The sequence below is a fragment of the Myxocyprinus asiaticus genome, chromosome 12, assembly GCF_019703515.2.
Source record: "Myxocyprinus asiaticus isolate MX2 ecotype Aquarium Trade chromosome 12, UBuf_Myxa_2, whole genome shotgun sequence".
Classification (NCBI taxonomy): Eukaryota; Metazoa; Chordata; class Actinopteri; order Cypriniformes; family Catostomidae; genus Myxocyprinus; species Myxocyprinus asiaticus.
Genome location: NC_059355.1, coordinates 43,591,887 through 43,605,015, shown reverse-complemented (window position 1 = coordinate 43,605,015; position 13,129 = coordinate 43,591,887). Strand labels below are relative to the sequence as shown.

At 37.3% G+C, this 13,129-nt stretch overlaps 1 protein-coding gene across 3 annotated transcripts in view; it reads left to right on the top strand.

Annotated features, from left to right (window-relative positions):
* LOC127449345 (suppressor of tumorigenicity 7 protein-like) overlaps nucleotides 1-2,025 on the top strand; it is a 27,471-nt gene extending 25,446 nt beyond the window's left edge. For all 3 annotated transcript variants that reach the window (XM_051712709.1, XM_051712708.1, XM_051712707.1), the window contains exon 15: nucleotides 1,819-2,025. In XM_051712709.1, coding sequence (XP_051568669.1) covers nucleotides 1,819-1,903 — 85 coding nt within the window. In that variant the 3' untranslated portion in view covers nucleotides 1,904-2,025. The remainder of the gene's footprint in view (nucleotides 1-1,818) is intronic.
* Nucleotides 2,026-13,129: the final 11,104 nt, after the last annotated feature.

The following is a 13,129-nucleotide window of genomic DNA, read 5'->3' as shown; positions in this document are numbered from 1 at the left end:
AGTCTATAACCAGGGCCTCACGATTATGACAGATTATTGTTGTCTATTATTTCCTCATTATAATTTATTTTGATTAATAGAATTTACATTAAAATACTTATTTTTTGTGTATGCCATATTCTTTATGTAGGTTACACTTCCAAAACATGCTGAGAACTGTGTTCCTGAATTACTTTCTTGAATAAATGTATACACAGAAGTGAGCTGATGTGCCTATAGACTAATTTAAACTGCTCTGATATGTCATTGCATTCTTGCACATCATGGACAAAAAATACACTGTAAACAGCATTTTGACGCAATGGGAGTAGACCAGAATGGAGCGCTATAATTGACACTTTTCACGAGTAGTTAATTGGAGCAGCTGTAATTGAAATCTCGATAAAGTTTTCTGAAAAATAGCATTATTTTTGTTTAACACACACACACACACACACACACATACATATATATATATATATATATATATATATATATATATATATATTATTATTATTATTATTATTTTTTTTTTATTATTTATTTATTTTTTTAAAATACCTTTTATGATAAAAGTCTGTTCTGTTGTGAATTTTTATCTACACATTGTCATGAGCAACCAGACAGTAATAACACTGATTTTAGTCTCATAAGCCATAAGTACACATAAAAGTTAGACATGAAAATGTCTTAAATGTTAATGATAGTTCGGTGAAGAACTGTTCCAACTGATTCAGTCTGCGAATGAGTCATTAGATTGATTCAAACTGATAACATATACATTTAATTCTTCTTCATCTATTCATTCAAAAGAACTTCCAAACTTTTCGCTAACACCCTGTCTACACCGGGCGTGTCCATTGATGTGACGGCTTGAGACTGTCTACACTGTATGCGTCGACACGAACGGTCTAAACCATTTATTCGTGTTGTTGGCAGTAGTAGTACAGCACGTGCAGCGCAAAATGGAAAGGGACACCCGTTTACTGTCGGCGCAACACACGCTTCCAGTGTAGACAGCATCATTGATTCTAATTGGTTCTATTGCTTTTGAAGTGACGCGACATGCCACCTGCGTCCAGTGTTGATGGGGTTTTATGATCTTACCTTAGTTTAGGGCTTGGAAAAACATTCATTAATATCAATGTAACTTGTAAATACTGTATAGTCATGGCAAAAACTTGACCAGTTATGGGAAAATGAAACCATTTTGATAATTCAGCTTAATTTGTCCTAATAATTATAACTTTCATTTCAGCAAAGAAACCATTATGCTGAGATTTTACTAGTGGTGCTTGCTAAGACAAGCATCACTGTTAGGCTATTATCGCTCATAATTAAGTTTTCCGTGCAACACTTTGGCACGTAACTCGTCTCGCACCGTTTGCGCCACAGACACAAGGGAATGATGCATCAAATTGTGCGGCTTGTTTTAGGAGAGGTGTACTATGACATATACTAAGCTATCAGACATATAGGTTTTGCCTGGCAGATGAAAAAATAGTCAAAAACAAATTCATATGTTTACATTGAAAAGGGGCTACATATTCTGTACATCTATGGATCAGAATATCATAAAGAGCATTTCATTGGACAAAAATCTATGTAGTGCAACATGAGTCATCAATAATTTTGGTCCGTTTTACCAGAAGAGAAAGATGGCAATATTTTATTTTTGTCAACTTTTAGGAGTATGTTAGCATATAGATGACTTCAAAACTCCTGTTTTGATTTCATGTGGTCTTAAGAAGGTTATTAGTAAGTTCTGAATCTGGCTTGGTAAATGGTACATGACGGATCCATCTAACTGTTCTCTCTGTTATCTTTCTCTTTCTGCAGTTCTTCAGTACTCTCTTTGCTCCACTGGGGTTTTTTGCTGACAAGATGGAAAGGTTTATGCCCTCCTGCCTGTGGCATCAACTAACAAACATCTGATAAACACAATTCATAAACCACAAACATGGACATACTTGCACTCAAAAAGTTTACTGTACATGTAACACATGTTAACAGCTGTACTGATAATAAAAATATTTTGGATCTTGACACAGTTCTGCATATCTTTTTCTTCAAAATTTGATTTACTGTTTGTCATCTGACAATAATCACTTTCACATGAGACCCGATAAATTATAGTTAAATTTACATCTTTTCCAGTGATTGTTTAGCATCTGCTGTTCACACATGCAACGGCTTTCCATTTTTTTATCCATATTGCTACCAAAGGGCAGATAAAATTCGGATTTAATTTGCCGAAAATGCTTCGCTAAGATGTAGAGTTCTTTCATTGCTTTGTCTGCCCAATTTGGCATTTATTTCAACAAAGTAGATAAACAACCATTTTTGACTCTCACGTCACAGGCTTACAACTAAATGGCATTTTAAATTTGTATTAAAAGAGATTTCAATGTTTTTTGTTTTGTTATATGAAGGTCGCATTACAACTGACATGAAAACTTTTTACCAGGACTTAATCATTTATTTCTGGCACTTTTCAAATGTGTTTTATGTAGATTTCTGTTTTAGCCAGACTCAATATTAAACTATACAAAGTCATTGTAAAAATACAAATTATTACATTTAAAATTATGATAATCAAAACAAAGAGCAAAATCAACAGAAATCATTTTCACTCAATAAATATTTTAAAGTTTTGTATACATTTTTTCTGTCAGTGAAAAGCATGCTTGGAATGAAATATGAGTGATGTTTGAAGAACATAAAGAAAAATGAAGGTAAATCTCCACTGTGAGCAGAATAATTTTGTTGGGTGTCATTTCCAATCAAGCCGTAATTTACTCATTTATACTTTCAGAAAAAATAAAAAAGAATATTCCGGGTTCAATACAAGTTAAGCTAAATGGCCAGCATTTGTGGCATAATATTGATTACCACAAAATTAATTTTGACTTGCCCCTCTTTCTTAAAAATAAAAGTGAGGCACTTACAATGGAAATTTTTTAACATTAAAATACTTGCTTATTCAAAAGTATAAACACAAGACACAAAGGATATGCATGTTAACATGATTTTAGTGTGAAAAAAAAAAATCACTTACTAACCTTTTTGGTGTGAAGTTATAGCCGATTTTACAACTTTGTTGCCATGACGATGTAATGTCAACAAACCCTTAAATGACTCAAATAATATATGAGTTAATGTAAGTGCTTTTTTCTTTTCTTTTTTTTTTTTACAACTATGAGCTTCACATTTCTGCCTTTAAACCCTCCAAAAAATTGTCCCATTCACTTCCATTACCTCACTGTAACCTCGATGTTTTGCTCTTTTTAAAGAAAAGGAGGGACGATTAAATTTGTATGTTTTTAATTTAATTAATTGTATTTATTTATTTATTTATTTATTTTTGTGGTAATCAACATTATGCCACAAATGCTTACGACTATTTAACCCAGAATATTCCTTTAAATAAATCTCCTGTGTTGCATGCACTGTTAGTAGATTTAAGCGTGTAAAAGATTTTTTAACTGTGCTTTACATTAGAGATGCACAGTGCAAAAAGCACCCCAAGTGGAAGAATCACCCCAATATCGAACTTTTTGGCAGTGTGTTACAACTTGATCGGACCTGATTTGTCGCATTAATACAACGCGTCCTGTTCACACACGACCTCTAAATGGAAAAATATTGTTGAATTATCCACCTCACAAATTCAGTGCCATGACTGGCTTTAATCCCGTTTACATATGGCTGCAGGGCGTGTTGTCACGTTGATATAGAACTGATGCAACCAGTGGGGAAAAAGGCCTTATGTACTCTGAAGATTCACAGGCAGTAAATCATGTGTCTGTTTTTAGCAGAGCTCACGAAACAGGTGCTTGGCCTCCATAGCAGTCAGTGCATCTCAATAGGTCATGCCAATGGATGGCTCATCATCAAGGTATGATGGCTTGTCACCCTGCGAATATACAGAAGAAACATGCTCATCAGTGGCAAGTAGATAATTTTTAAGAAGAGGCTCCCATAAAACGAATGGCTGATGAGGTCATTTAGAGTTGTTAATTAGAAAAAGAAGTGCCATTTTTTTTTTTTTTTCAGGGTGAGCTACCACCATGGGTAGCACATTTTATCAAGTAGACTTTTTTTCAGGCAGGCTGGTTTGAAATCTGATTAACATCTGACTTTTATGGATTGAGTCTCAGCCTAGAAGGTCAGAATGTACAGAATGGTCTCACAGTGAAATCGCAAACAGTAGGTTGAATTTTCTTTAGCTAAAATCGGTCTGTGCTTGCTGAAATTCGAAACACTGCCACCAGTGGTCAAAGTGGTAAATGCCGTTGGGTGTATGGGCACGTGTGAGCTCCATTTTCTGGGTGTAATGTCCATGGAGGGGTGGCAAAAGCGAGGTGTGAAGCGAGATGTTTTCAGTAATTCTACAGTGAAGAGGAATGCATATTTTATAAACTGTACCCCAAACCCCAAACCTAAACCTAACCATCAGTGGAGTAAAAATGTAATATTGGAGGGGAAAATGCAACCTCTGATTCACAATTGTCACGGATTTTGCGAACGTAATTACTTTCTGGTTTCAACGCAGGATCCGAACCCGGGTCTCCCTTGCTGCTGACGCAACATGCTTCCAGTCGCACCACAAGGAAAGGTAAACATTCAGCAGCTGATGCAATAATGTCTGCTAGTAGATGCCGCTTGTCAGTGAATAGGCTTAATGTGGCTGATCCTAGGGAACTGGAACTTTCAGAAACAACACATTGATTTCCTGTGTGATCATGTTGCTAAAATGTCATTTCTTACGTCATTTGGGACCCAATGTGTATGAAACATCTTACAAAGTGTATAGTATTTTTTTTTGTGAATACCTTTTATTTTAATTCATTCTTATCTAGCAAACTAAATCACATTCACTGTGTAGTGAAAAGTGCATGAGTGAACGAGTCAGTCAGCAGTTTTAATTTGGACAGTACTGTATATAAATGTGTAAAATGTCATTGTCTCTTATGGTTTGTCTTCTCGTTTCTACAATGACAGATACCCTCAGATGTTTGTGAAACTTAATTTCACAATTTTCCAAATAGTTTAGATTAGATAAGGGTGTTCTTGCTTATATCCTTTTGTACAAATTTTTTTTTTTGGTTTGTCTCTCTTACACTTTAGTAGGGTTCATGACAACATCCAAGATGACACATTATTTTTTCTTATGTTTTGGAGAAATAATATGTTTATGTTTAATGTATGTTTATGTTTTATATCTGAATGCTTTTCGCTTTGAGTCTTTTGATGGGAAAATATTTTCTGAAGGCCTACTTTCCCCTCTGTTGTGGGCGGTTTATTTATGGACAGTTGAGTGACTTTGTTGTTTTCCAAGGTGTGTGCCATGTCAAGTTTTGTAAATAGTTTATTTTCAAATTGTTTAAACTTTTATTTTGCATAAATGGCCACTGTAAATTTTCAACACCATCAAGTGGGTTTTGCCAGCCTTTAAATAAACATACTACTGACTTTACTTCCTGTTCCACTCCTGATGCACTGCCATCTGATGCACCAGAATAATCTTACCTTTTTTAATGTGGGCCAAAATTTTACCACATCATTCTGGATTACTGGAATTCATAATTTTCATATTTAAAAGTTTCACAATTGCTTTATTTGGAATGGAACACAAGCCGTACTGCCTATTGCATACTGTGCAGCAGTGGTGGATTTAGGCATGGGCGACATGGGCAGATGCCCAGGGCGGTATCTTGCGGGGTGGCGGGGGGCACGAGGCACCCACAAAGAACCACCACCCCAACTCCCCCCCCCCCCGCCCCCTTTCAACAACTCTGGGGGCATGTTGAAGCGGGTTTCGCCCGGGACACCATACAAGCTAGAACCGCTACTGCTGTGCAGTATACACTAAATATGATCTACAATTTTAAAATGAATAGATTGTGAAACAGTACATTATACAACAATAAACATTTCAAACTATGTTACGTGGACATATAATTTGTTGACTGGCGTCCAGTTATCACCTTGGATGGTTGTTTTGCATTTTGCATAAAAACGTGTCATAACTTTTGTCAGTCCGATCGAAAAATGAGTCATGAAAAAGATATTAAAACTCAAAGTTAATACACATCTGGTTCATCCATTATCCATCGTTATCATTCCGTTTTGGCTGACCGTCGTGGGCCCCCTCTCACCCCAGGCCCTGGGTCGGTTGTCCACCCTGCCCTCCCTGCAATTACGCCACTGCAACTGAGTATTCCATACATTTGGAAAATGTAAATATTGTTCATGTAGTATATATACCACATGATGCAAATATAGTAATAGTATGATAGTATGCTATTCCAGACCCATTTTTTTTTTTTTTTTTTTTTTATAAGTTCAGCATTTTAGTTAATATAAACCTTTTTAATCATCTTTGAATCATTTTCAAAGTTTATTTGTCTCTTATTACCTGTTGTGTATAGTAAAATGTGTTTTATACACATATAAAATTGCACTGCATTGTTCAAAGTACTTCCTCAGGTTTCGTTCCAGTTTCTTCAAAGCACTGCAATGCCTCTTAACATATTTGGCATGAACATGGTTGTTCACAACTATACGAGACAAATACATAGTGTTGATCATTAAAGGTCTTTGTACCGCCTGCTTTTTTTGGCCATCATCCATATAATAGACAAACAGGGTTGTGCAGGGTTAGACTGAATAACCATTCTATATTGTATTACAGTACAAAGGCCCAGGCTCATGGAGATAAAGGGGAAAAGATGGTAGATTCTGAAAATCAAGGCAAGAAAATTGGTAAATGAAAAAGTGCAATGGATGGCTAGATCCAACTCAGAGTGATGTTTACAAATGCTAGAGGTTGATGTCCCGGGAATACAATCACGATTGTCAAACTGCCTAATGCCTGTAAAGGATGAAGATTTGTGTTGCTTGATTCTATTACAAGCATGTTTACTGTGTGCTGACAGAGAAAGACAAGAGCCAGACTACAGCTGGATTAAATGCATTTGGAGCTGTCTTAACTGGATTTTGTTTTAGCTTAGTGGGGTTGGGATTTGTTCAGGTTGACAGTTTAGGAGTTAGGGGCCGTTCACATGAATGTGTTTTGTGTGCGTCTGTTTTGTTTTTTTCCATTGTTTTCTAAAGTAAAGGCGCTGGACGAACATCCTTGACTGCTGCACCATGTCTTGCTGTTTCTTTAGTGTCTCACACACGACTGGCACATTTTTAGACAATATGTCAAATTAAAAAGAACTTCAGGTTTCAAAAACACATTTCGAGACACCTGCATTCTGTTTCAGTCGTTGCGCTGTGTCTAGATACGTTTTAGCGCAGATGTCACTAATATTTAAAGTTCTGAACAAGTTCAGGTTGCAAAGAGGTGACTGTTACAATGTTTAACATTATTCCAGATTGTTCTGAACCAAGCAAAGTTTCAGTGCTTGATAAATGGTAATGCAATATTTTTTTCCCTTATGCTCTAGTGTGCTGCTGAGGGGCTGCCGTGCCTTGCATGCTTACTGTTACAATACGATTACGAATGTTGCCTACGATGCTTACATGAAATACAGCCTATTGCAACAATACTGCTGCGTCAGAATATAAGCTCCAGGTGAAAGTAAAGTAAATAAGACAGAAATATATTACTATTGTATACAACAAATCCTCAAAGTAATAATATTAATACTGTATCATATTAAAATGACAAACTGGACAACAATAAACAATTGTTGGATTATGATATCAATATATAACAACTGGTGTGCATGGATCGCGGAGAGTAGCATGAGCCTCCACATGCTGTGAGTCTCCGCGGTGTCATGCACAGCAAGCCACGTGATAAGATGCGCGGATTGACGGTCTCAGAATCGGAGGCAATTGAGACTTGTCCTTCGCCACCCGGACTGAGGTGAGTAACCATGCTACCACGAGGACCTAGTAAGGGGGGAGGGGGTGGGCTGGACTGCAGAGTGACATTGCAAAGCACATTTATCTGATGATTTTTGTAAAAGAAATGGTTAAATTAGACAGTAATGTGATTGAAAACTGTGGAGACTGTGAATCAGAATTGAGGAAAATGATTGCCACAGTCACTTTAAAAGAGAAAATTGTTATTTGATAGCGATTACACACCTTATAACATTAGTGAAGGTGAACACAACTGCTTATAACATTCTATAACACATTCACTATGAAGCTTCTAAACTGTTTATTTATTTACTAAGGCCTGAATCAATACCTAAATTAACTAATGTGAAGTTATTAGCTTTAAATGACCTCAGAGCAAATGTAGGTGTCCTTGCTGATGTTATACACGTTCATTTTGCATATAAATGTTGCTGGTCACAATCACAATTAAGGCGGGGCTTAGCGAAGGATCAATTCACAGTGTGATCAGGCTGGACTCTTATTGCTCTTTTTATTGTGCGCAAGGGCGAAAATTATTAGTCCAGTTACTTACGAAAATAATAGCACATCTCCTCAAGAAGCTGTGAAATTTTATTCATGTCCAAAGCACAAACTTTGCAGGGTGAGTTTCGCTCCACAGTTTAGGCCTAATTCTGTTCAAATCCCTAACCCTAAATAGTGGATCAGGAATAGTAATAATGATGACTTAGCAAACAGCACATAAAAGAGAAAGGGGACCCACAATTATTATAACTTTTATTATATACTGTTTCTAAAAGAAGACTACCTCATCCTTGGTGATCTACCCTATCTGTGGAGTCCTACATCTTCAATCTCAAAGGCTTCTGATCTTCCTCACAGGAGTGCCTCTGTTTTGCACTGAAAGTTTGGGAAGAGTTACATACTTGCCATCTGACTCACGACTCAAGATAAGAGTTTTTATGTGTAAATCCCACGCCGGTGGCCTGGTATGCTCCGTCTGACAGCGGGCGTGCTAATGCTCCCACCCACTCGCTCCTGGGAGCCAAACCACGCACATCCTCAAAGGTCACGTATAAATAACACTTAACTCCCCTATAAATCTGCCCACAACACCAAACACTTGCTCTAGATGTGTGGACCTCAGCCTGCAGTGGGAATTACAGCGTTCCCAGTGAGGCATTTCTGTACAGTATGTGTCCAGTTTCCATGCAGTTTCTAATGCATAAACAGTATGTTTCATATTAAAGATTTGTGATTAGGGCTGGTATTAGGATGTGATCTTTGGGGGGGAAATTTGACCTTTAGTGTGGGCAATAGGTTCTCTCTTTGTTTGACCGCGAGGGTCCCACTTGGTTGTTTTGCCGTCCGACTGGAGGAGCACAAGGAAAATCCAGGAGGTTTTCAAAAACTACCTGTTGCTTGCCTGTGGAAGACTTATTGCCAAGATGCTAGAGTGTTGTGTGTGGTGACCAGGGTGTTGCGGTGCAGCTGCTAAGATGTTTTGAGAGTTTTTAGTGTGTTGCTATTCTAGAAAAGTAATATCACACAGATTCTCAACAAGTCACATGATTTGAGGTATCTTGTATGACAGTAACACAAATGGTGTGAGTTACGCAAGCAATTTAATACTTAGGGTATGGGCTTTTGAATATGGGTGTTTGTAGTATGAGCAATAGACCATTTTCACAGTAGCACCATATTTGATTTTTGATGTGAATGAAAAGAAGGCTGTAAGGGATAGACTTACCGTCTATACTGTCTGATCCTTAATAGCTTCAATGTAGCAATTGCTGCACTGAATGAACCATAACTTACCTTAGTATGAACATCAATTTGTTTGGGATCCAGCTGTTATATCTCAGAGATCCAAGTGTTATATCTCACATATAACTATAGTTTGAAACAGCTGGATGGTAAAACAAGATTCAGCATAACAAAATCATTATCTGGGGCCTGGGTAGTTCAACGACTAAAGACGCTGACTACCACCCCTAGAGTCGCAAGTTTGAATCCAGGGCATGCTGAGTGACTCCAGCCAGGTCTCCTAAGCAACCAAATTGGCCTGGTTGCTAGGGAGGGTAGAGTTACTTGGGGTAACCTCCTCGTGGTCGCTATAATGTGGTTCACTCTCGGTGGGGCATGTGGTGAGTTGTGCGTGGATACCGCGGAGAATAGCATGAAGCCTCCACACGTGCTATGTCTCCGTGGTAACGTGCTCAACAAGCCACATGAAAAGATGGGCGGATTGATGGTCTCAGACTGAGATTCATCCTCAACCACCCGGATTGTGGCAAGTCACTACGCCACCACGAGGACCTAGAGCGCATTGAGAATTGGGCATTCCAAATTGGGGAGAAAAAGGAAAAAGAAAAAAAACAAAACAAAAAAAAAAAACAAGTTCATTATCTTGGATAATTGACTGAGAGTGAATGTAGTTTGTAAGGATAACACACATTTTTGGGCTCTGAGGACACGATCATGTGACTGGATGAATATACACACTGTGTCCTCTCAAAAGAACAATTGTAAACATCATTCAGCTTTAAAAAGTTGTAAGAACAACATTGTAACTTTAAGCACCTTGACTCTATCAATACATCCTTCCACTGATAACTGCTCTAATTAAAACATTTGGGGTATCTGTTTTGAAACATAAACCAATCAGCCACAACATTAAAACCACCTGCCTAATATTGTGTAGGTCCCCCTCGTGCTGCCAAAACTTCTGCATTCTGAGAAGCTATTCTTTTCACCACAATTGTACAGAGCGGTTATCTGAGTTACCATAGACTTTGTCAGTTTGAACCAGTCTGGCCATTCTCTGTTGACCTCTCTCATCAACAAGGCATTTCTGTCCACAGAACTGTCACTCACTGGATGTTTTTTGTTTTTGGCACCATTCTGAGTAAATTCTAGAAACTATTGTGCGTGAAAATCCCAGGAGATTAGAAGTTACAGAAATACTCAAACCAGCCTGCTGGCACCAACAATCATGCCACAGTCCAAATCATTGAAATCAAATTTTTTCCCCATTCTGATAATTGATGTGAACATTAAATTAAGCTCCTGACCCATATCTGTATGATTTTATGCACTGCACTGCTGCCACACGATTGGCTGATTAGATAATCGCATGGATGATTGTTGGTGCCAGATGGGCTGGTTTGAGTATTTCTGTAACTGCTGATCTCCTGGGATTTTCACGCACAATAGTCTCTAGAATTTACTCAGAATAGTGCAAAAAACAAAAAACATGGGTGATGGGCAGTTCTGTGGACAGAAATGCCTTGTTGATGAGAGAGGTCAACAGAGAATGGCCAGACTGGTTCGAGCTGACAAAGTACCGCTCTGTACAATTGTGATGAGAAGAATACCATCTCAGATTGCTATTCTGAGATGCAGGTTGACACTGTTTTGGCGGCACAAGGGGGACCTACACAATATTTGGTAGGTGGTTTTAATGTTGTGGCTGATTGGTGTAAATACATTTCAACACTGACCGCATAGTGGTTACATGCTGCCAAGGGGGTAATTTTACAATGTTCAAAAGTAAACATTCTTCGACATGTTTTCCACAAGCCTTTCTCAACACACAGAGGTTTTTCTGGCAAGAAGATATGTGAGGTAGAACTGTTGAACAAAAGAGAACATAGTGAGACTGTGGGAAATTTCTGGGATTCCACTATTGGAAGAATGTATCTTTGGATGGGATGCTGAAAATGAAGCAACAATAGAGAGCTCTGGGCACCCTTCGAGACTTAAATCTTTTTACAAGAATTACAGAGGTGGGGAAAAAAAAAACCCCTGTCAAATAGCTACAAGCAGCTCTTTCGTACAACACGATAACAACTTTTTCTTTTCTTTTTTATAGAGAAACTATAGTGGCAGTCCTGGCTCATTCTTTTGTTTTTTATTACAATTATTTAAAAATGTTTATGTGTACAAAGAGGCCGCTCTAACATAAAATATTTTTAAATAAATCTATCTTGACCTAACTGCGTCTGAACATAACTGACTAAATTTAGACATGTGAATGTATGATTTCTTCTGTACTTACAATAATCATGCAACATAATTATTAAAGATACTTTTTTGGAAGTTGCATTCAAAATCCACTGGGCTCAAAATGTATAGTTCAGTTTGAATAGGCATGATGCTTCTGCTCAGAATGGCATTATATTTATTTGTGTAGCAATGGATCAAGCTTTGGATTTCCTTTGTCTGCCTTTTGTCAATGCAATGTATGCTATGACAAAATAAGCTCCTACGCCCTTTACCTGACAACAGTTCAGGTTGCTTAAGATTAATGGTGCCACCATTTTTGACACACATTGTCAACCAACGAGCTCTCCATTTGCTCATCCATCTTAAAAGTAAATTTAGAAACAACCATGTTGTCACACTAAGGTACTTCGTTCAGACCAACAAAATGAATGGCGAAGAATGCGAGCAATGTTAACCTGACTATTTGTACTGTTCAATCTCTGTAAGATGCCTTCTTATTTTATCTTATTTGATCTTTTTCTTGCCTATCATATTCCTTCTGAAGCTATGGATTTAACCACTGGAGTCTTATGGATTATTTTTATGGTGCCTTTATGTCTTTTTGGACCTTCTGAGTTTTGGTCACCATTCACTTGCATTGTGAGGACCAACAGAGCTGAGATATTCTCAAAAAAATATTTGTTTGTGTTCTGCAGAAGAAAGAAAGTCAAACACATCTGGGATGGCATAAGGGTGAGTAAATGATGAGAGAATTTTCAGTTTGGGGTGAACTTTCCCTTTAAAGGGACTATTCAGTATTTGCTACTAGATTATCTCTATATTTTCAGTTCTATAAAAAAAGTTTATTAGTTTATATTAAGTATAATTTTATGTTTACAGTAGTTTAATATTGTTTCCTTATTTGTTTAACCCTTAAATCAACCATGGTTTTGCTATAGTAATATTCTAGTGATCATGTTTCAAACAAATTATTAATATTCTATCTCAGATTTAATGTCACTTTTTCTTTAGTAGATTGCTCATTGTAGCAACCTGGTACCTTGCAAATACAACTTTATTTCCTGGCAGACTGACAAAACCTGAACCCAGACTCAGAGAAATTGTGTAAAATCCAGCCAATCAGATTGTAGCGTGTGGTTTTGAAAGTTCTTGCCACCTTTGTGAGCAAAATGCATCCAATGGTAACACTTTCAATAAGGTTCAATTCGTGAACATTAGTTGATGCATTAGGTATCATGAACTAACAATGAACAATATATTTTGTACAGCATTTATTAATCTT